This window comes from Perca flavescens, chromosome 22 (assembly GCF_004354835.1).
Source record: "Perca flavescens isolate YP-PL-M2 chromosome 22, PFLA_1.0, whole genome shotgun sequence".
Lineage (NCBI taxonomy): Eukaryota > Metazoa > Chordata > Actinopteri > Perciformes > Percidae > Perca > Perca flavescens.
The window spans coordinates 19,913,974-19,936,749 of record NC_041352.1 but is presented as its reverse complement, the minus strand read 5'-3'; the positions used below and the strand labels follow the sequence as shown (position 1 = coordinate 19,936,749).

Genomic DNA, 22,776 nt, shown 5'->3' with positions numbered 1-22,776 from the left:
CACAGCAGCAGTGACATGATGTTCTATTTGAATTCCAATACCTGGCAAAATGGCAAAAATACAAAATAAAAACAGAATAATGTATACTTCAATTTTATTTATAGTATCAAAATCACAACGAGTTATCTGAGGATATAATGGTCTTGTTCATATTTTGTTATCTCATTAATAAATTAAGTTGATCCATAACGTGCAATCCCTGAATATGGAACCCTCAGTGGTGTTGTTGTTGTACAAATGGATAACTTGGATAACAATTTAATATTTAATTAAGTTATGTAAGAGGGTAATTAAGTGTCAAAGGTCCAGTTTTTTAAGCTGTAAATCAAAAATAAATCAAAAACATTTAACATAGTTATTTTACCCAGATAATCACTCTTTGAGAATCCAAAGACAATTTCACAACCTCATATTTTCACATTTCATTTAAAAACATTTCATTGTGCCAGTAGGTGGGAGTGATGGTCGGTCACTTGAATATAACTAGATAGCAACACTGGTACTTTACCCTGGCCTACAGTACATGGCATGTTACCACAGATCTTTTAGATTCAATAAAAAGCTAAAGATAAAAAGGTGCGTTGTCATATTGTAAAAAAATGTATCAGTGAAATTTCTATAAAAAAAACAAAACATTTCACATTAAGTCAAACTGGCCCACAGGTACAAAAAGAATATTCTGCAATAGCATATTTCTTATATCTTTCTTCTTCTTTTTTAACAGCTGGTTATTATTGTGTCTCATATAATCTGATAATTATTTCACATGTCTTCACCAACAGGCTCCACAGGGTCTCTCAGGATTGGAGCTACACTCCTCGAGCTGAGCTCTGCAGAGAGAGAGAGAGAGAGAGAGAGAGAGAGAGAGAGACCAACATACTATGAGGACAGAAACATACAAACATGGTGGTGACATCCTCTCGCACAAACATGCTGTACTTACTCAGTCACTTCCTTGCAGTTATATGCAATTCCTTTTTTCAGCTCTCTCTGTAAATCCTTTAAAGATGCATTTTTGCAGTTTGTCCTGAAGAGGATGCAAAAAATGACATGACATTAAGATCAATATCATCAGTATAACTTTGTCTTTCTGCATTTGTGTGTGGTACATTACGGTTTAACCACTTTGCAAGAACATACAGAACAATCACACAATAATAATGAACACAACAGGGACAATAGTGTTGCAGAAGTCTTGTATATAAGGAGAAAACGTACACAGCGCTCTTTCCTGTGACCAGAACAACAGTCAGGCTTTTCACCTTGGGGGAGTCGAACCTCTTCACCTCGATGGTTGCAAAAGTACTGTTACAAAAATAAAAACAGCACAATTTACCTGGCAAGGTGAAATAAATAAATAACATACAGGATGGGATATCGTTGATATAAAAGAACTAAAAACTTACAGATGTTTCTTGTACATTGTCTCACCAAATTGACTTTATGTTATTCAAAGGCTTAACTATTGGACATGAAGTCCCCACATGCAGCCACCACTACACACTACATATTCCTTAGTCTGTTTAAAGAAATGCCAATAAACCAGAGCACATTTTTCTCCCATCCTGGAATGCTGTGTGGACTAGCCAGACCTTCCTCCACAGCGCTGTGGAGGAAGGTCTGGCAATGTGAGACTACATATTACTGTTATGGGAGCGGCTGGGTTTGTTTGTTTTCCTTGTCCTGTGTGTCTGTCCATGTGCTGGCGTGGCTGAAAGTAGGTCAAGGGGCGTGGCCGGGCGATCCACCTACCTGCACGGCTGCTGGCTATCCTGCAATCTCCTTCTGCTCAGCTGTTGCTGATCATCTCATCACGGCTGCAGTATTTAGACCTGGTTGGAACCTGTCTTCGGCGCCAGATCGTACAGCTACCTAAGTGGTAACTTGGCCCCAAGCGAATCGTGCTCTCAAGTTTCTTGCCTCTTGTTTTTTCGTGCTCCGCTTACTTATGTTTGTTTTTTGTCTTCTCATCCAGACCTACACCACTCGAACCTGTGCCTACGACTGCTGTGCCGCCAGCCTTTAGCTCCTCATACGTTTCATCACCTCGTTTGGATCCCTGTGAGAGTGGTTTTTGGACACGCCACGCTCTGCCCATGCCGCTCAGTCCTGTCTCCTCCACCAGCGCAGCTGACTGTCTCAGGCTGTTGTGTTTTTGTTTACGACATTCATTAAAGACATTCTAAACTATTTCCTCCGTGTCTGTGTGTGGTACTGCGTGTTCTGGGTCGTAGCCATAGCCATTACAATTCCTTAACTAATACTGCACCTGTTTCATTTCAGTTTGTCCCTGTTTGTATTGTGGGTAATTAAAGAATGTGAGGTCATCTCAGAGATGTATTATCTTGCTTTAGAGCACATTTATATTTGAGACACTCAAGTCATTTTAAAAAGGGAAATAATTAAATCCCAAAGAAATCCACACACATTTAAGTGATGCAGAGCAGACCCGTTATGATTCAGGGCTGATTTAGTACGAGACTGTTGAGCATCTAATAGTAAGATATTAATATAAAGTACGGGTATGTAAAAAGTCATAATCCTTTCAACCAAAAGAAAGGTACAGAGCAACTCACCTGTTAGGATTGAATGGTGTGTCGATGTCTCCGTTTAGCATTGCTGTGACATCACCACGGGCAGCATCTGCAAACTACAGACATGGAGATGACGTTAAAGAAAACATAGTAAAGATTTTGAGGAAACACATTATCTAAAACACACTCTGACTGTAGCATTGATGATTACACATTGATGATTACAGTAATGCAGCAGTGCATATATACTGATGAACTGATATACAACCATACAATCAACTGAACTTTTCTTATCCCCAGTTGTCCTAATCTTGAAATAAGGTCAAATAATTTATTATTACACAAGAGAAAGAGGCTGTGTTACACTTTTTATCAAATTTTTCTTCTTTGTCATTGTAGCAACTATACCTATCAGAATTAACCTAATGCATTAATATTAACAGTCACTATTGATGTTACACTGAAAAATGGAATAACCAAGAATCCCTTTTAATAAAGGGCTATGTGTCTTTGACAGGAAAAGAGTGGATACAAAATATCACTAAGAGACACCATTATTCTACTTTTGGCATTATGATACAAGGGTCACATTCCCTTATAGTTTAATTGTGAAAATGTTGCCAATATTGCAGCAATCACTTTTTCAAAATGGCTATAGTAGTTCAGTGATTTTCTTCTCCTAATTTGCTACTCTATGATCCACCCTGAGTTGTCCAAGTGTTTCCATGTAGAATTAGAATCAGGTTTATTGGCCAGGTTTTCACAAACAAACAAGGAATGTCACTCCGGTAAATTTTTGCTCTCAAAGTACAACACTCACTTAACATATAAGAATAAAAACAGAAAGGACAGTAAGAAATATAAAAAAAAATACTGTTAAGTATGCAGTATAACAATACAATAGAATTTAGAAATTTACAAAAAAAATATACAATAAAAATTGAAGAGAGGGAAGGAATAGTGCAATATCAAACTATTCTGTCATCTACTACTTATTATTGTTTTATTCCAAACATAGCAACAATTCGAGGTCTCTCTGCTCTACAGACACTTCACCAGCTGGTTGGGGCTGTGTACATCTTTCTTTCACTTTGTGGTACTACAGTTTTCTCAACAGCTGAACATCTCGTTTTTGCTGACCTCCAGTTGTTGAAGTTGTCGTCTTGTTCCCTCACATCACTGTAACGCTGGGTTTCTACAGGCAGCGTAAATAACGGCTGAGCGGAGCGATTTGATTCATTCCCTATGAGAACAGCGGTACGAGCGAAATCCGCTGACGGCGGCGAAAGTGCCCGGATGTTCCCCGCTCTGCCAAAGATGACTCAGAGTCAACATTTGCACAGCGGTAGCCAATGAGAGGGCAGACTCGCAAATGTGCCTCCAATATATTCTACTACGTATACACACCTGCTATACGTGGAAACTAAAAGATCATGATTTTCCTATAGCTTACTTTATGATACATCTCTGTATGATGATGGATGTTAACAACTAGCTTGGCAAAAGGTTGTCCACGCAGTTGGTACTCCTGGTGGATTTTTATATATATTTGTTTTAGTAGTAGTAGCATTGTACTAACGTTTGCATTGTAGCAATGACAACTAGCTTGTTGCTAGTAATATAACGTTATGCAAACAAAACTAAACACAACTTTATAGGCAGCAAATTGTGTGGCTTGATTATAAATCTTACCAAACAGTTGTTATAGGCCAGATATAAAATTATAGAAAACGTATATTAATACCAACGACTCATGGTCTGCAAAACGTGTACACCGTCGTCGGCACCATGTTGTGGTGACACAATTCCGCTTCAAATTGTCAAAAAGTTGCAGTTGAAAACTGCCTGTGGAAACCCAGCGTAAGGTGTGCTTACAGGTGTAACAGACAGGAGAGGAAGGAGGAGAGCTGCAGATTTAGGCAATCATTCTCTGTAGGTTCATAACAACAAACGACCCCTTCCACATTGTTTTCCATGTCATCGTTTGAAATATCGGTTGTAGGCACAGCTTGCTGAAGAGAAAAAAAATCCATGATTTGACTTTTTGTCACTTAAAACTTTCCAAGGTGATGTAAGCTTGGGTTTGCCTCACATCACACCAACCGTGTAGCTGCTATACGTTCTTAAAGATGGCTGCTGCAGCTAAGGGGAATTTGTGTTGAGTTATTAGGGCCCGATCGCTGACAGCGGCGAAGGCCCTATTGAAACTGAAGGAATTATTGTTTTTCCCGTCAAATGAATTGCCTTTTTGAGTGCCTTAAGATATTCAAAAACTCACCAAATTTGGCGGTCGCATCAGGTCTGGTGAAAAGTTACGTATTTTAAGGGTTTCAAGACTTCCTTATTCATTGGTGATGGTTTGGCCCGCCCCCTATGCTTAAGCCACGCCCCTTTCATAAAACCTGACCAATCTAAGGTAGAGTCTTGTGAGAGGTATCATTTAACTCAGCAGAGAGTTCCTTTTTAATTGGTGGTGGTTTGACCCGCCCCCTATGCTTTAGCCACACCCCCTTTCACAGCTAATGAACCGTATGACGTAGAGTCTTGTGTGAGGTACCATTGAACTCGGCAGGGAGTTCCCTTTTCATTTGTGACAATTTGCGACGTCTGAGTTCCACGCAAATGCACGTTCGCAAGGAGCGGCGTCCGCCGGTAACCCAGACGCGCGCAGAGGCGCGAAGGCCCGTCCATCGCTTCTCGCAGCTTTAATTTAAACTTTTAGTGTTTTTTGTCCTGTGTCCTGCTTCAATTTTATGCACTTTGTTTGTTTTACATGCCGTTTGTTTTGTTTCTGCATGTCCATGTTTTTTGATGGATTGAATCTTTGTTGATTGTGTGAATATGTGGAAAAGGGTGTTATGTGTTGGTAGTTTTTTGACAGGATAAAAGCCAGACAAACCAAACCAGGGCTCCTCTGAATGTGTGGGTTGCCACTGCTCGCTCAGGAGAGATCTACGCAATGTGGCTCCATGGAGACGGACACAAAGCCTGATTGATGAAATACCCGGCTGAGTATACTTTTCCTCTCCTCCTTTCCTTCATGACCACTTATGCACCGGAGAGATCCTACCTTATGCTTCACATATGTGTTGTTTTAACCACTGCTTAATCCCACGACTGTCTTATTTTTGGCAGAACTAGTAAATTCTTGTTGATAACTTACAGCAGCTGAGACTCTGTTCCAGAATGAACCAACAGCGTTGTTCTCTTTCCATCCTGGGCAGCCGATTTTACGGAATGTTTCTAGAACAAACAAACACAGAGTCAATACTTCCTGCAGATCAGTGTAGCTGATAAGAACTTGCTTTGGTGAGCTGCTCACAGGGCTGTAGTCAAGTCCACCTTTGTCAAGTCCAAGACCAGGACTAGTCGAGAACGAGTCAAGACCGAGTCCAAAGAGGTTCAAGTCTGAGTCAAGACGAGTCCAAATGAGAGACAGTCAATACCGAGACAGAAAAAAAAGAATCCTCTTCAAGACCATTTACTTACCTTTTCATAATTTATGTGATGTGAGGGACAGTATATCGTTTGTTAAGATAATAATTTTATTATCAAAAAGCAATCTCGATGCCTGTTCTAGATGGATTTTGAATTCAACTAATACCTGTTTTCTGAACGAGCGCACTTCATCAATGGCTTTGTTTTGAAGGAGGAAGTTACTGTATAACAAAAGCATATAGTGCTGGACTCGGTCGAGACCAACTAGAATATTTGGCGAGTCCAATGGCCGAGTCCGAGACAAGTCAGAGCCCAAAAACCAACGAGTCCGAACAACAGAAAAGCGTGGGTTTAGGAAAAGAACATTGGGGAAGGCTTTATTAAAAAAAACAAAAAAAAACATGGTTGATAAATACCACACGCAGGACGCAATCCCGGCTCTCCTGGGTGAAAGCCCTGTCCCACCCCCCCCCCAAACCAATGTCCCTCTGCCGACTTCCGTCCTATCATACTTCTCGCAACGGCGATAACTCACACATGATGTATGTCAATGGAGGCCAAACGGCGTTGAAAAACACGCTAAATAGCGATTAGGTGTCTTTATAACACACCAAAATGGCATACGAATTGGCGTGTCATACATACGCCACTTAATGAGATCAGTCTGGTATGTGACAAAAAATGTTGTAGCCTAAAAAACACGTCACATCCTTTAGAGCACATTCAATGCTGGTACAAATGACCTAAGGGGTAGACAGTGTGGAAATAACACCTCTGGCATATTACATCAGCATGTAAGACTGATTCCAAATACTTTACATATATAGTTAAATGACTTTATCTTTGAATCTATTTTGCAAATAATAAACCAATCTGAATTAAAATTTTCCCAGTTCTGAGGTTGTTATTGCATGAAGAGTCTTACTGGTGCAACCCTCCTTTCCACACCAGCTCATCAGACCATCCAGCATATATCCCAACGCAGTGTCCTCCACCGTGAGAAAACAATCTTTCTTCTTCTTAGTGAAGGCATGGACCACATCCTTCGTTTTGCTCCAGAACATCAGCTAAACCCAAAAAACAGTTGTTAGATGATTATGCATTATAAAAAGGAGTCTTGAGTGGATATAAACAGACAGACAAACTGTTTAGTGATGAGCAGTGTTTACTTTGTTGGGTTCAGCACTGAAGTTGACTGCTTTAATGAAATTGTCATAGTCTTCCATGTGAACTTTACGAGGGTCCTTCCCCACATAGGCTTGTTCAAATGCACCCCACCACGTTTCACAGTCGTATCTGAAAAATAAATAAAAGTGCTGCTTAGTTTCAGGAATCTGCATCAGCCTCATTCTGATAAAAAAAAGTGTAATAATGTAGACATATACAGTGCTTGTGGGTCAGCCTGCTATAGCGAAAGACCAAATTTGGTGCAGTAGGATGCATATGTTCGAAGTACAGTTTATTTATTTGACAGAGGGCATTTACTCCCTCCCTCATTTGAATCTTTATTTATAAAAATATTTATTTCACTTTACACCTGTTGGTTTTATGTGTTTTGTGAAGCACTTTGTAACTTGTTTTTTTAAAGGGATATAAAAAAAGAATATTATCATAATAATAAAAAAACTATGTCAAAACTGTGTCATGGTTAAAAAAGCACCCTAAACAGTCATGTCAAATTCACATTTCCTGTCAATATTGGCTTATTACAGTAAAAAAAGACAGAAAGTAGGTAGTTAGACAAGTAATCATTGATCAGAGTACCAAACAGGCCATGGCTGAACTCCAACTTTAGCATTACATTCACTTTTACTCTTTCTGGATAGCACTTCCTTTTACACACCTCCCTCTTTACTTAATACAAATGTCAATCATTGGTCCATGCCAAGATTGCTTAAGGCCTCCTGTACACTGGCTGCATGGCGTGAGCGTGGCGTTTCTGTTGCGTGTCAGTTGTGGCAGCGTGGCGTTTTCGATGTCTTTGCACACCAGAAACGTGTCTGACGCAGCGCTGCTGCTGCTAGCCTCTGTACACATGTATGTTTCCCATTGATTTATTGCACTCAAACAGTAGTATACTTCATGTTAAACATAAATATATACTGATTTGATTACGGCAAAGACAACGTCGGCAGTGTTGACGGCAAAATAGGCTACAGAATATTCCGTTCTGTATTGACAGGTGCAATATTTGAAAATCAATAATGATTTATTATTTTTTTAAATTACATTTATATCTGCATTTATGTCTAAATCTAGAGACTTTCAAACATCAAAATGTCATTTATTAGATGTATTCCTGTCAAAATGACATATAAACATCTTTTCGTATTCTATTTTGAATGGAAATGCTTCCAACACGCTTGTGTGTCGTGTGAAAAATAGGCGTCGGTCCTTTTTCTAGCATGCACGCGTTGAGCCGCGCCTGAGACATGCGTGTCATGCAGGCAGTGTGAACACTCTAACATGTTAACATGGGAGCCGAAATAAAAAAACGGACACGCCACACAGCTGACATGCTCACGCCACACAGCCAGATGAATTCAATATTTCTGCATTTCAATTTCAAATTCAACATACACTCAGTTGCCAGTTTATTAGCTACACCTACTAATGCAGTCTAATAAAAGAGTGAAATAAACCCTACATGAAGTTTGTTTTAAAAACAACAGAATCTACAATGTAAATAGTCATGAAAATAAAAGGAAACGCATTTGAATGAGAAGGTGTGTCCAAACTTTTGGCCTGTACTGTGTATATATATATATATATATATATATATATGGAGAGAGAGAGAGAGAGAGAGAGAGAGAGAGAGAGAGAGATAGAGAGAGAGAACAACCCTATAACCCAGAACATGGGTTACTCTTAGAAAAATAACACAGCAACCCAAACAACCCAGGAATTGGGTCAAAATATTAGCCCTATAACCCAGAAAATGGTTACTCTCTGAAAAAATAACCCATAATTTTAACCCAACACAAATAACCCAGAAACTGGGTTGAAGAAATAACCTAGGAGTTTGTAGTGTGTAATAACTTTATAACTCAGAGCACTGATTAAAACACTGGATTTAAGATGTCTTGCCTCACTGAAATATGTCCGCACCAGCACCATGTCATGGGACCTTTAAATTTGTTTGTATGTGTATTCATTCAATTTAAGTTTATTTTACTTCTTGCAGTTTGCACAATAAAAATAGTTTAGATTATGTAACTGTTTCATGTATTCTCCTTCATATAACGTTATTGTATAATGTTGTGGAGCCAAACAAACCCTTTAGTAATCAAAGCTTTTAGTAAACAGGTGGACATTAAAATGTTTTTCTGATATTCTATGTACTCCTGACAGTAGAGTAAGTCATTATAAACCTATACAATATAAAGGCCCAGTCAAGCAAAAGAAAGAAAATACCCTGATATACTGTGAAACCGCAAGACTCTTAAAAAATACCATGATACAAATGTTTGGTCATACCGCCCAGCACTAACAGTAACTAGTAATCTATAATGTATTACATTTTGGAAGTAACTTGCCCAATACTGAAGACAAAAATGTAAACAAGAAACAAGGATAGATAGCCTACATTTAACATAACATTACAGCAACAGAAGAAGAATTTAAGACCCTTAAACGTACGTTTGATCTGGGATTGTGGTGCTGTTGACCTGTAGCCTATTGCATTATACAAAGAGGTGTTCTGTTATTTAGCCTACCCTTTCTGATATGAATTGGATGGACAAAAAAAAGAAACACCTGTCAATATAATGCAATACAATAAAGCACCACAAACTACATTCTCTTTCAAAATGACCATAGAGTTGTATTAGACTGCATCAGTTTTAGCTAAGTGTGCCTATTAAACAGACAACTGAGAGTAGGATATGCTTACTGCACCATATATTTAGCATATCTTAAATGGTATTCCTAATGTAATTATTCAGAAATCCCGGTTTATTGCCGGGCTTACATAATATTCTGTTCATGAACTTTAAAAATAAATTTAAAAAACACTTACCCATTGAGCTCTTTACATCTATCAATGAAAGTTGGCTTCAGTGGCCAGAACATCACTCCCAACGGAACTGCAACAATCAGAATCAGCACAGCGACGACACCCACACCTAAAATAATCAATTTCTTCTCCATTTTAATGTAAGATATAACAGTGGAAGTTTGGCTGTCAAACTGTTTTTACGTCACTCACACTCTGGCTTCTATTTATGGAGGAGCACATGCGCTGGCTCTGCTCCAATCAGGAAGGATGTCTGTTGAGGTGGAGCTACCCAAACTGAGGTCCAAGGATCACAAAGAGACCGTTGAGCAGTGGAGGAAAATAGTAGGCACATTTAAATTTAAAGTTAAGTAGCCTACACTTTTGAGATACTTGTACTCTACTTGAGTATTTCCATTTACTTTCTGCTCCTACTCCACTGTACATCTCAGAGGCTATATTATACTTTTTACTCCTCCACATTTATTTGATATCTTTGGTTACTAACGTTATTTTACAGATTCATCCAGATCAATAATATAAAATATGATTGACAAATACATTGTGATGTATTACTCTGTCGCATAACCTACTTCTGTAATTTTACTTTTGCATGACTTGTAATATATAATATAGTATTATAGAGTGTGGTATTCACAAACCAAAATAAATATTTAACTATTCCACTTTTAATATACTCGCTTGATAATAGCTTTAATATGTGGGGGTGCGCGTCAGGCTGTATCCAGTAGACCTAATTTAGAAATACTAAAGTCAAATTAAAACACTGAAAAATACTTACTTATATACAATATGAATACATAAAAAAAGTAAACACTGAATCTGCCCCACTCATTGTACACCCCTATTTTATAATATCAAGGTCATTGTACTTCACTTCGGTATCTGCATTTCATGCTACTTTCTACTTCATACATTTCAAAGGCAAATATAGTACTTTTAACTCTTAATTAACTTTTAATTAAATTAAAGACAGATTTTTAATTGTTTAATTTATTTATTAGGACATACATTATGATGTAGGATATTATTAAAGATTAGACTTTATTGATCTCTGGGAGTAAACTCTCAAGCTACTTAGCAGTATGTACATTAATTGCAATTAGCTTCACTTTTACAAGCAACAATTGAACACATGAATGCAATAATTATAATCCAGTGAATAAACATTATTTTTATATGGGGCCCTTCTGCATATTGAGTAATTTTACCTTTGGTACTTCAACTATATGTTCAAGCTATTGTAGGAATATTTTATTAAGAGTGGGTGTGTATGTGATAAGTTGAAGAGCTGTGCTTGCAGTCAAATTGAGGAAGTGGTTAAAAGCACTCCAACCTCTTGATGCACAGAAGATTAAGCTGAAGTCATAAAAATAGTGCAGGCCTTATATGGCAGGTTGAATATGAGCTGCTAGACCCCAATTCATCCCTTCTTCATCCCATTGGCTGTGTGGTAATTTGATTAAACACACTGATTTAGGAAAATGCATCAAAAGCATAAAAACTAGTTTTTGACATAGACAGGGCTTCAGAATTGGTAACGACACACTTTGAGGCCATTAGGTTGGGCTGATATTTTTGCTTTAGCGGTGCTTCTCCCACACACAGTCACATTCGATTAACATAATCCAGTCAATAGTAAAGCAGAAGCTTTTGAATTTGGAAGTAGATACATTTTGCACTCCAAGACACTCTCTGACCTAATGTGTTAATGAAATGTGATCAATGACAAGTGTGTGGTTTAAATAAAAAAAAATAAAAAATCAGGAAATCTTTTGAGCAGCCAGTTTAATTGTAGCCACCTTCAAATAAAAATATCAGAATACATGTTATTCACTGAAATGTGAGGCTCTTTCTGTGTGAGAGGCTGTTTGCACATGTTTGGCAGGAGGACTGTTGGGGGTTCTGGATACACTGAAGGATCCTCAGGGTCCTGGGAAGAAATATGATTTGTGTTACTCCAGGGTACTTTGGTACTCTCTGTTTGTCTATAAATCTGTCTGTCTGTGTCATTCTAGGGCAAAGGACATATTTTGACGTTTAATTTGCAGGACTCTTTGGCCGTCACTTACTGGTCCTTGTCTGTGCAAGTCCAGCGGAAACCTCTGGACTGGAGGATCTGGATCAGGTCCACAATGGATCCTTCACTACATGTTTCTCTGTAAAAGAAGAAAAACCAGAGACTTGATATGTGGATATAAATAGTTAGCACTTACTGATAAGTCACCATTTTTAAAGCTTTTACTTACTGCCGTATGGATGGTTGATAATAAATCTTTATAGATCAGTTATAAGCCATTAATGGCTTATCAATCCATTAATCAAAAAATTGGTAAGGAAGCATAGTCTTGTTATTCCAATATAGCGAGTCATAAATGTTGATCATACTAGGTATTTGTGGACTTTAAACTATAAGAAATAAAATTTGCCGTTATAAATGTTAGTGATGTAATAAATAATTTTTGATTTCCACAAGTTTTTCCAGAAATTTTACATTAGACGGTCTTCCCGGTGAATTAAAGAGCTAAAAAGAGACATTTGAACCTGGCAGAGGAATTTTTCACAACCTGGTTAATATTCACTGCTTATAACTAACCTATAAAGCATTGACATGAAGCGATAAGTCATTAGTTACAACTTTTAAAAAAACACTTCATAAAGGGTGACTTATTATAGAAAGTGGTACTGTTTTAGGTGAAAGTAACATTTTACTATAATACAAAATATCAACTGTTTTTATTCTCACATAAACGGTCCCTCTAGATTGGTCACCACCTTTATGTTGACATAATTCACCCTGTGTGGGTTCAGACTGTCCAGTTCAACACTTCCAAACATGCTGTGAGATAAAAAAAAAAAAAAAAAAGTTATTTTATACAGACTCAACAAACACCATTGGTAAAATGTTTATCAATTTCTTTTTACCTTTTCCTACTGAAGGCGTTGACAATAGACCCATTCAGTAAGACTGTGATGTTGCCACATGCCATTTCTGCAAACTAACAAACGGGTGAAGCATGAGAGTAATTATTCCACTACTGGTTTGGGAGCAATATGTTGCATATGAATGATAAACAACACCGCTGTGTGTTGGACATTAAACTCACATTCTGCGAGGCTTGCCTCCACAAGGAATACACCGGATGATTCGTACATGCCGACCACTCTGGACAAGAGCTGAAATCAAAACCTGTGTGTCAAATCCACAGCTATCAGTTAAAACCAGCTTTAAATGAGACCTGAATGAATAGTGAGAAAAACAAGTTTACATTAGGTGAAGTGTTGATGTGATGACATGTAGTTAGTCACTCAGCACTACACCTATTAAAAAACGTGGAAACACTCAAATCCCAGTGCTACCAAGATCTCTTCTACTTTTCCTAATTCTAAAAGCACACGAATGAAAGCAAAATTGATTCCACTTTTTTTTTTTGGGGGGGGTGGGGTATTTCAGCCTTTATTGGAAAGAACAGATATATATGAAATGGGAGAGTTAGTGGGATGACATGCAGGAAATTATGTCGGTAGGTTGGACTTGAACCCTGGACCTTCTGTGTCAAGGCATACACCTCTATATATGTGCACTAATATATGTGCACTAATATATGCTGCTCTGCCAACTTTTAAAGAATTAAGGAAATACATTGGTATAGTTTTGGTACTTTGGTAGATTATGTTAAACAATTGAAATATTCATTAAGTGATTTTTTGAGGGAAACCGAAACAAGCTGAAACACAACACTGACATGTTTTTAACTTTTAAGTTGAGATGGCAAACTGTTTGCTAATTTACAAATCCAGCAGTTACGAAGAAACATTATAAATGAATAAATAATGAAAGGGAATTGCAGATTCTCATAATAGATTGTTAGTATAAAAATATGGATTGTAAATGCAAATATCTACTCTGTGTTGTTTGTGGCATTATGCAATATAGTGCAACAAGTGTGACCTTACAGTTTCATTTCAAAGGCCTCAATTATGTTGATATAGAACTATTAGTGGTTCATTATAACATTAAATGCAAGAAAAAAGAAACAATGTATGTATATATATATATATATACTGTATATACATACATATATATACATACATACACACATTGTGTATGACCTTTTCAATGGAATTCCATTGCTAGGCAACAGCCAGGCCTCTTGTTAACTTGAGTTGATGTCATTCACATCCATTGCAACAGGAAATCAACTTGGGGCCATTTAGAATGTTTATGTTTACAACTGTGAAATGGAATATCAGATGACTAGTAGGCTTTACTAGTGACTGCTCAAATTAGCCGAAAATAATAAAATCTATAGTCATTAGTTAATAACTAATTCATATTTTATTACATTAATTGTTCAGTTTTATGTCCTCGTTTTTAAATAATGGATCTGATTGTGTTCTTTTGGTACCTTATGCGTCCAAAATTCAGTTACAGGAAATGCTATATCATGGGATCACAAGATAAATGGGAGGGTTTGTGTAATAATTAATTGAACAGGAGAGAAGAAAACTGTCCTTCTGCTACTACCAGGAATTTTCTCTAAACTGTGCTTGTTATCATGTGAATGTTTCTGAAGAGACAGTGCCTCTTTTCTTGTCATTCAGTCATCTCTGTCTTGTTAAAACTAGAAAAGATCTACCGCAGTCTTCCTCTTGTCCACACCAGATGAGGTCGTTGAACATGTAGCCAGCCAGCGTGTCCTCCAGGGTCCAGAAGTGACGTACAACAGCTGCATAGCTGTGCATCAGCATTCTGGTTTTACTCCAGAAGAGGAACTGAACAGAAAGAAAGGGGAATGTGATAAAGCAGCTTGAAGGCCCTATCTTGTACCCGGCGCAAAGTCCGACGCAAGTGGCTTTGCTATTTTAAGACCGTCCAGTGCCCACTTTGTTTAAATAGCAAATGCACCTGCGCCTAAAGCGCATTTTCAGTAATATTTTTCTTTTTCACGCTACATTATGGCCAAGCATGCGCCCCTAAAATAGCATCTGAATAACGCACTACTGACTTTAGACTAGCACCACTGGTCAGTGGCGGATTTGTTTTCTGAAACAGCAAAATAGCACCAGGGAACTTTTGCGGCGGACCACGCCTCTTCTTTTCGCTGGACCACCCCCGGGAGCGCTAATACATTCCCTAATTTACCGACGTGCGTGTGTGGAGGGAAAAGTCCGCTGTGCGTCGGGTGCAAAATAGGAATGATACATGCGTCGGTGTACAAAGGCAATTGCGCTGAGTGCAAGATAGGGCCCTAAGTCTTAAAATTATTCTGGGGGTCGCGACTCGAAAAGGTTGAGAACCACTGGTGTATTGTGTAATACCAATAGAGTGTAAATTGTAATAAAAAGTATTGAAAAAAAAAAGGGAAAAGACACAGCTCTTCCTCACCCTATCACAGGGCCAGGTCTGTGGCATGGCGTAAAACATGTGACGATAATGCTCCACCGTCACATTACAAGAGGACTGACGGACAACCGCCTCTTCAAACTGTCTCCAGATCTCCTCACAGTCCAACCTACACATGAAAATGAAATGTATCTTTATTTTACTTTAGGGCTGCAGCGATTAAGTGTCTTTCATGATAATTAGCTGTTACACTTACACGCTTAATCAAGCAAAAAAATTGCAAATATGTTGTGCCTGCAGCTTCTCAAATGTGAAGATTTGCTGTTTTTCTCCTATCCAATATCTTTGTGTTTTTGAAGGCTGGTCGGACTAAACAAGACATTCGATTATGTCACCTTAAATTCAGATTTTTATTTTACAATAATTGATTTATCCTAAAATATGCCAACATTTTCTAATTTCAGCTCTTTAAATGTGAATATTTGCTAGTTTAATTAGTTTATTTACAATGGTAAACTGAGTTATCTTTGTGTTTTGGACTGTTGGTCAGACAAAACAAGACATTTAAAGATGTCGCTGTTACCCTGATCATTTGACAGCAAAGATTCTAATGCTTTAGGAGGAAATCTTTCAAGTTTAGAGGCTCAATTTGAGTCCCACCCAAAATTGGAAATGTTAGGACATGAGTTTAAGTCACCGTACAGTACCTCAAGCTGGGGTTAACTAGTGTGATGTAATCGTAACACCTTCCAATCACAATGTGTTTAATGTTGGCTGTAGTCCCCAGCTGTGCTCTCAGTTGACCGGGGCAGAGCAGGAACATAATAAACCCTTTTGGAAAGTGGACACAAAGATGGATGAATACATTATGTATAACATTTGGGATGGATGCATCAGAAGGAAGAAAGGGATAGAAGAAAATGTGGGAAAGTTACTTACATACTGTCATGCTGCTCATTACAAAGGGCACAGATGTTTTAGGGGAGATACCCTGGAGCGCCCCAGCCTCGTGTTTATGCATGCCTTAATCCGCCTCACTGTAGATCAACAGCAACAAAACATGTTCTATCAATTTTGAATTTGATTCCAGGCCAGCAGGTGCTTTTCCTGGTGGCTAAAGTCAAATTTTCTCATGACATGTACAAAACTTCCTCCCACAGTTTTCTTTTTGTCTCAAACTGTCAAACCTGGCAGCTGATCAAATACCCTGCAGGTGATTTCAACACATAATGATAGCTGACCTTTAGAAAACAATACACATCCGAGCATATCAAGGAGATACACAAAAGATACACATTTTTGTTTTAAGTTACAGTGGCTAGCACACAAACATGCCAGGTTTTGCAACCCTATAAGGAAACAGAAGTAAATGCTCACCTTTTTCCATGTAGAAGGTTAAATTGCAACAAATGGCTTCGTTGTGGTGATGTTAAAAGCTTTGCTCAGGTAAGAATTCGGCACAAATTGAGTCCCGTTGTGGTGTAATGTGATGTGTACCCTCCCCTCAGGGCTAATGGTGGACATGCCCGAGAGACTCGTCTTCATATCTGGACACACACAGCTCCTAGTCAGCCCACAGCTAAGTGATTTAGGGACAGATGCACTGTTTATTTCCCCCAGCCTCCTGTCACAAAGAGTAGATCCACATGACTCCCATTATGGTACCAATAAGAATCTCCCCACACAGAGTGTTCCCTGTTCTTTGGGTCATTATGTGATGGGCTGGAGGAGAAAAAATGCGTTGTTATTTTCGTTACTGGACACACTGAATTATGAAATTTAGTAGGGCAATTTCTACAGTGTGCATCAAAATGAGCCCACAGTATTAGGTGGAAGACAGTAAATGGTATTTTGTGAAGTAGTACTTAGGTTTAGGTTTCAGAAGAAAATACAGTGAGAACATGAGATTGTTAGTTCATACAGGTAATGCAAAAAATAATGCAACACTGGGCCATTTTCCTTCATTCTTCACAGTTAATACTTCTATTGCAATGCTTAAGTACTGAGTATTATTCCATTGTGGTAGGCCTAGGACTACTGATACTTTTACTTCTTACTACTTACTTACTACTTTAATTTTTTCATCACTGGGAATGGTTTTAGTAATGAAGGGGATTCTTGGAAAAATACAAGGCCCAAAGGCCAGAAAAGATCTGACTCCAATTACCCGCTCTAATTCCCACGCGTCTGTTGATGAGACTTGTGATACCAGCACTCATAGATCAAATCTGAGACCATAGATTCAAGTTCAGCAAGTTTACTGAAGTCTAGCAGTTAAGTTTTACAGCACATAGGTGGGTTCACAAAATTACACTAAGTACACGGAGCTCAGGTCCACTCAGTCTCTGTAAAATAATGAGCCTCGAATCTAACTGTCCCTCTCTTCTTCCTTTTCCTTGATGGGGTATAGGGTTGATGAACTGACCGAAGAGCACCCGAGTCGTGTCACTGAACCGGGAGAATTGAGTGCCATACGTCAATGAACCGACTCACTCCTGTTTTTTTACCTCATTCGTGCTGTTGTGCGCACCAGGCTACTGAACGAGACCGAAAGTAACTATGTAACCGCTCAAGTTTAATGTAATCAAGGCGGTGTCTTGGTTCTCGGCAACGTTGAGTTATTAACCAAGCCTTGTTTCAGGTGCATCTTAGATGATTGCATTCATAGCAATTCACACATTATCAATGGGGAAGTACATTCCATACAAATACACGTCACGTTATCTTGGTAGTTAAGTTAAATGTTAGAGAAGTGAAGTTAAGGCTGTTAGGACCGTGAATCGAGGGTAGGCTACTGCACCCAGTCTATATTCAAATGTTGAGTTATCAACCGATACATCTTAGAATTATGTTCATGGAAATTCATAGGCTACATTACCAAGGGGAAAGTATTATGTTTCATACGAATACACGTAATGTTATCTAGGTAGTTATGTTAAGGTAAATGTTAGAAGTGAATGTTGCTACATGGTAGACCGCGCACCAGGCTACCGAATGTACCCGTGGCCAGTGCGTGAGTCTAGTGTCAGCTCGAGACCTGTAACCGTGCAACCCTTTCGAGTCTAATATTCAAGCGGTGTCTTGTCCGCGGGGAAGTAAAAGGTTCACGACCCCACCCCACCCCCTACAGAGGGCAAGTCGGTGAGTTAGTCAACGACCGTCCAGCTGAACCGACTCGTGTAAAAGAAGCCTTCACTAATGTCCTTCTGTCTCCGGGCATTCTTCTTAGAATTATGTTCACTTCCTCTTCTTGCTTCTCAAACCTTTTTCGATAACACCCATTTCCTGGCTTTTACTTACACAGAAACGTTTAAAACCAAGGGAAATACAAGTGTGTCCTTCCTGGAACGAATGACCATCGTAATGATTACAACTAGCAATTAGAATATGTTAATATAAATGTTGATAACACATCTAGATTATAGAAATATTTCTGTAGTAACTCTTCTATTACATTTTAAAGCAGACTGAAGCTATTCATGCTACCTGTAGTCATTTGTGCATCTGCTACTGTGATTACAATCTTGAGAACCAACTAATTGCATTTTATAATAATTTGATTAGATGAAAGCATCTGCGTTGTCCAGCTAGACGTGAGTCTAAATGGTCAGTCAGGACTTTCCCGATCCCCAGAGGATGAACTGTAATAACTTTGATCCCCTCACTTTTCATCAAGTGAATATAATTAGGTAAAAATTTCATTTTATGCAGTACTTCCCAATGACAATGATATCTCAGCTTCAATTTGTGTTTAGTGCCAATTGGCAAATGTTAGCAGGTTAGACACTCTGGTTAACATTACACCTGCTTGTTGCTGATTTGCATCATCACAGAGCTAAAGCATGACTGCAGATTGCTAAATCCTGTTCAGAATAACTGTGGAACTACTTATCGGGTTGTGACAAAATTGATGAAAGGATACATTTCATCACTAGCATCTTGTGTTTTCTAAATATCACAGATTTGCCAAAGAGGCATGATGCACTTAACTGTCAAAAGTAGCGCCATACAGTATTTGGCTGTGAGGGGACTTCATCCTGCATCTGACACTTTCATTTCTATCTTCTCTAGCTACTAATGATTACAGATTATTTCAGATTGTTAAAGTGTGAATGCTAAAGTGTGAATGAAATTATTCATATGAAATGGCCTGATCTGACCTTGTACACTGCTAAGCGTAAAGGACTTTATATTTTTGTTTCGTGCAGTATTCACGTAAAAATTGTAGGGTATCAAAGAGAGACCATAGATAGTTTCATCTCATGTCGTTTGTCAGCCGATATACAGAAAGTGTGAATTGGCTGAATGGGATTCTCGTTATGCTGCCTTGTCTTAAAACATACAAAAAAACATTGCCCTATGTTGGAGGAATTAGATTTAATGTATGCCTAACCATTACCAGACTTCTCATTAAATGCTTATGATGATTTTAAAATTTCTGCCACCTCTTTGCGAGATAAGGGCCGTCTGAGGTTAAATCTGTAAGACAGCGTGGGTGAGATAGTGCCCTCGTGTTTTCAAAGCTAATTGCGTTGTTAGCTCTTTGCACAGGAGGACAGAGTGTCTCCGAGAGGTTAATAACCGAATGTAGCCTCAAAGAAAAGGAAACCAAAATCTGATTCAGAGACTTAAGCACTCATACATTCTTCACTCATTTAAAAATCCACCTGCCAAAGTGACTTTTTAGCAGCCACTTTTTTCTTTTGTCTCATAAAAAAACAGGAATTGCACAAACATTGTTCTTTGTAAGAATACATATTTAAGTGCTTTCAAGTTATTAACTAAATCAATATAAGTAATAATAACTCTTAGAACAGTGGTTCCCAACCTTTTTTCCTTGGCGCACCCCCTACTCATGTCTAAGAAAAGCTGAGCCCCCACCCAAAACCGAAGTTGAGGTAACTCTCGAGATAGAGCCTCTCTTTCTTTTTTGATACAGAGGAGTTATCAGCACTGTTTCTCCGGCATGTTTCATTCATAAAATAGTGATGCCGTGGCGGCAGGAAAATTGAGGATACAACAAAATATATAGTTTTCATACAGACTTTTGTATACATTAGATATTCTAGTGTATTATAATTTGTTTAACATGTGCAAAACATTTTTTTTTACCTCAACCTCAAACCAGATAAAGACTCGCGCCCCCCCTGTGATCTTCGCCGCCCCCCCTGGGGGTGCCCGGACCCCAGGTTGGGAACCACTGTCTTAGAATATATATAATCTTTTTAATAATTAATTTCCCGTGTCACAAACGGAAATTTGTATTGTTCTTGCCAAACTAATATTGGCACGGTCAATATAATATAATATAATATAGTCACCTGCTAGCTGTAATTGCACGTGGCTGTTGATTCAATACAACGCCCTTGATATCATATCATGGAATAGTAGGCTAAACCGTGATTATTTCATACATTCATGTCCCGAAACATATTGGGGGAAATTCATTCACCATAATTCACAGCCAAATAACAATTAAAAGTATGTTATTTGAACATTTATAACCTAACCTAACTTGACACTGCCTCCGTTTTGGTGTCTGCTGTGGTGTGCAGCGCAGTTCGGACCCTGCGCCGCTGCCCTTTTTTTCCTCCATAAACTCCGCTCTCAGCTCCTCTGCCAGTTGCTGCATGAACTTCCTCCGGGACATTTTACAACTGGTGCACTCCTTGGAGAGGATGTGTGCAATGATTCCAGCCAGTTGTAGCATGTATAAAGTTATATGAACACGTAGACAGCTACCGGCCATCTACGTGTACCGCGCCTTTCACAGAGCAATCGCCCGGTGCTTTTCTTCTGATTCAGAACCGAGTCCATCCACGCCTCTTTGAATTCCCCTATAACCCCAGCCTTGGAGTTACTTTTCCAAAAGCCAAGAAAAGTCAAATGCACACAGCAAGGCTGCTAACTTTGCCACTGAGGCAAATATGCAGTTACTGTAGTTTCATTATGAATGGTTTCATACTATAGCCTACTATTTCGAATTTCTTGTAAAATTAATTTGTAGACCTACAGTTTCTCAAAAATACAGTTCAATCAAAACAAAATGAAAATATGCCTCATTGACAGATCTGCCCCCAATGCTAAAAAAGAGGAAACACTGTTTACAAAAAGAACAAGCTTATACATTTTCAGAGAGCCTTTCAAGCAACAGAGTTTTATACTCATAATGACAGATCTTCCACAGAGTGTTCATTTATTAGTGAGGACTGACTGCTGCTAATCTGAGTCCAGAAAAAAGGAGCAGCTCCATTCCTCTTCCTCCTCCTCTGATGCAGCTGCATCTTCCATGAGGTCTGGTCTCCTTGACCGTATGCTGCAGGCATGCCACATCTCAACTGCTGGGCTAAGTCTTTGATTGAGGGGGAGGACAAATGGACAGAGAGCAGGTCAGACAGTGTCTCACACTTGAGACTGGACCGCCAATCAGACTTCACCATCTTCATTACATTAAACCCACCCTCACAGTCTGCTGTTGATGCAGGCATGCATAACACCAGATCCACAAGGTCCAGGAAGTCAGGCCATGTCTCCCTCAGCATCCTGTTAACTTCAGTCCAGGTGATTTTCTCCAGTGTCTGTGGCTCCTTGTAGAGGCAGGACTTGATGATGGTCCACTCAACTCCAGGAGACATCAATATCAGCTTGAAGTGACTTGTGAGCCTGTCTACTTCTGAGTCACCAAAGTCTGAAATTACATAAAAAGTAAAGTTTTACAGTTTGTAGTAGAAGTGTATGTTGTTTTGAGTTTAATATTTTCACAAATATTAAAGTTGTTCTTTAATAATAGAAAATCAAAACACTCTCGGCATTATACATTTTGTTTACATAAAGTTGATGCAAGTTGCTTTGAGATGCTAACCTGCACTGTTTTCTGGATCAGGCCATTGTTGGAAGCTCACTATCTTTGTATCGCTCAGGATTCCAGACCCCACATCCCCAAATCTGTTGTCTATGCTGCCCTACAAAGGCTAAGAGCAGTATCTCCAATTTTTCAAAAAACATTTTTTTGCACAAATAACAAGTGGAGGACCTGATCTTCAATCTGTTAAAATTTCATATGGCTACCTAATAAATTTCTTATATAAATTTACATTTTTAGTTTGCAGTTGCAGAATGCAGTATCTGCCCGTACTGCAGTCTGCCTTGGTTTCACTATGATACTGCAGTTTGCCTTTGTATCAGTATGAACATTGTTACAACTAGCTAAGTGGCATGAGTCAGGTTTTATAACATACAGTTACTGTATGCTATAAAAACCTCTCTCAGAGAAGAAAGGAACTGTCAAAATGGTTTCACTTTTACGTGGAAAAATGCTGGTGAAACTTGCCTTAAACAACAAGGTACCCAAAATTGGTAAGTTTTAAGCCTCTTAACCCTTTTTTTTGTCAGTTGTGTCTGTTTAACTCTTTCTAGCTAGCATTAGCTTTTTTACAGCATTA

The 22,776-nt window shown here is 38.6% G+C and overlaps 2 protein-coding genes across 4 annotated transcripts; both read right to left on the bottom strand.

The window, feature by feature from the left end:
• Window positions 1–133: 133 nt before the first annotated feature.
• On the bottom strand, window positions 134–10,145 carry LOC114549422 (ADP-ribosyl cyclase/cyclic ADP-ribose hydrolase 1-like). Its single transcript, XM_028569724.1, has 8 exons — window positions 9,991–10,145; window positions 7,142–7,268; window positions 6,898–7,039; window positions 5,698–5,777; window positions 2,577–2,650; window positions 1,219–1,305; window positions 944–1,027; window positions 134–830 (listed from the first exon to the last, which is right to left on the bottom strand). Exons 1-8 carry the CDS (start codon window positions 10,119–10,121, stop codon window positions 773–775), a joined length of 783 nt encoding a protein of 260 aa, XP_028425525.1. The 5' UTR covers window positions 10,122–10,145; the 3' UTR covers window positions 134–772.
• A 934-nt stretch (window positions 10,146–11,079) lies between these two features.
• LOC114549480 (ADP-ribosyl cyclase/cyclic ADP-ribose hydrolase 1) lies at window positions 11,080–20,941 on the bottom strand. Of its 3 annotated transcripts, none has more exons than XM_028569805.1 (11): window positions 20,845–20,941; window positions 16,712–17,056; window positions 16,274–16,371; window positions 16,042–16,165; window positions 15,377–15,503; window positions 14,628–14,763; window positions 13,095–13,177; window positions 12,913–12,986; window positions 12,734–12,826; window positions 12,060–12,146; window positions 11,080–11,920 (listed from the first exon to the last, which is right to left on the bottom strand). In XM_028569805.1, the coding sequence occupies exons 3-11, from the start codon at window positions 16,353–16,355 to the stop codon at window positions 11,821–11,823; spliced, it is 906 nt and encodes a 301-aa protein (XP_028425606.1). In that variant the 5' UTR covers window positions 16,356–16,371; window positions 16,712–17,056; window positions 20,845–20,941; the 3' UTR covers window positions 11,080–11,820. The 3 variants fall into 3 exon arrangements, with proteins under 3 accessions (XP_028425606.1, XP_028425608.1, XP_028425607.1); XM_028569807.1 differs by having other exon boundaries at window positions 16,712–16,881; XM_028569806.1 differs by lacking the exon at window positions 20,845–20,941 and adding an exon at window positions 20,656–20,691.
• Window positions 20,942–22,776: the final 1,835 nt, after the last annotated feature.

Excerpts from the sequence above, each read along its gene's own strand:
- LOC114549422 (XM_028569724.1), bottom strand. The coding sequence starts at position 10,121 with ATGGAGAAGAAATTGATTATTTTAGGTGTGGGTGTCGTCGCTGTGCTG. Across the intron at positions 7,269-9,990 it reads AGATGTAAAGAGCTCAATGG|ATACGACTGTGAAACGTGGT; the intron begins GTAAGTGTTTTT and ends TTTATTTTTCAG. Across the intron at positions 1,306-2,576 it reads ACACCATTCAATCCTAACAG|TACTTTTGCAACCATCGAGG; the intron begins GTGAGTTGCTCT and ends TTTTTGTAACAG.
- LOC114549480 (XM_028569805.1), bottom strand. The coding sequence starts at position 16,355 with ATGCATAAACACGAGGCTGGGGCGCTCCAGGGTATCTCCCCTAAAACA. Across the intron at positions 16,166-16,273 it reads AATGAGCAGCATGACAGTAT|GGTTTATTATGTTCCTGCTC; the intron begins GTAAGTAACTTT and ends ACTTTCCAAAAG. Across the intron at positions 12,987-13,094 it reads GGAGGCAAGCCTCGCAGAAT|TTTGCAGAAATGGCATGTGG; the intron begins GTGAGTTTAATG and ends CCCGTTTGTTAG.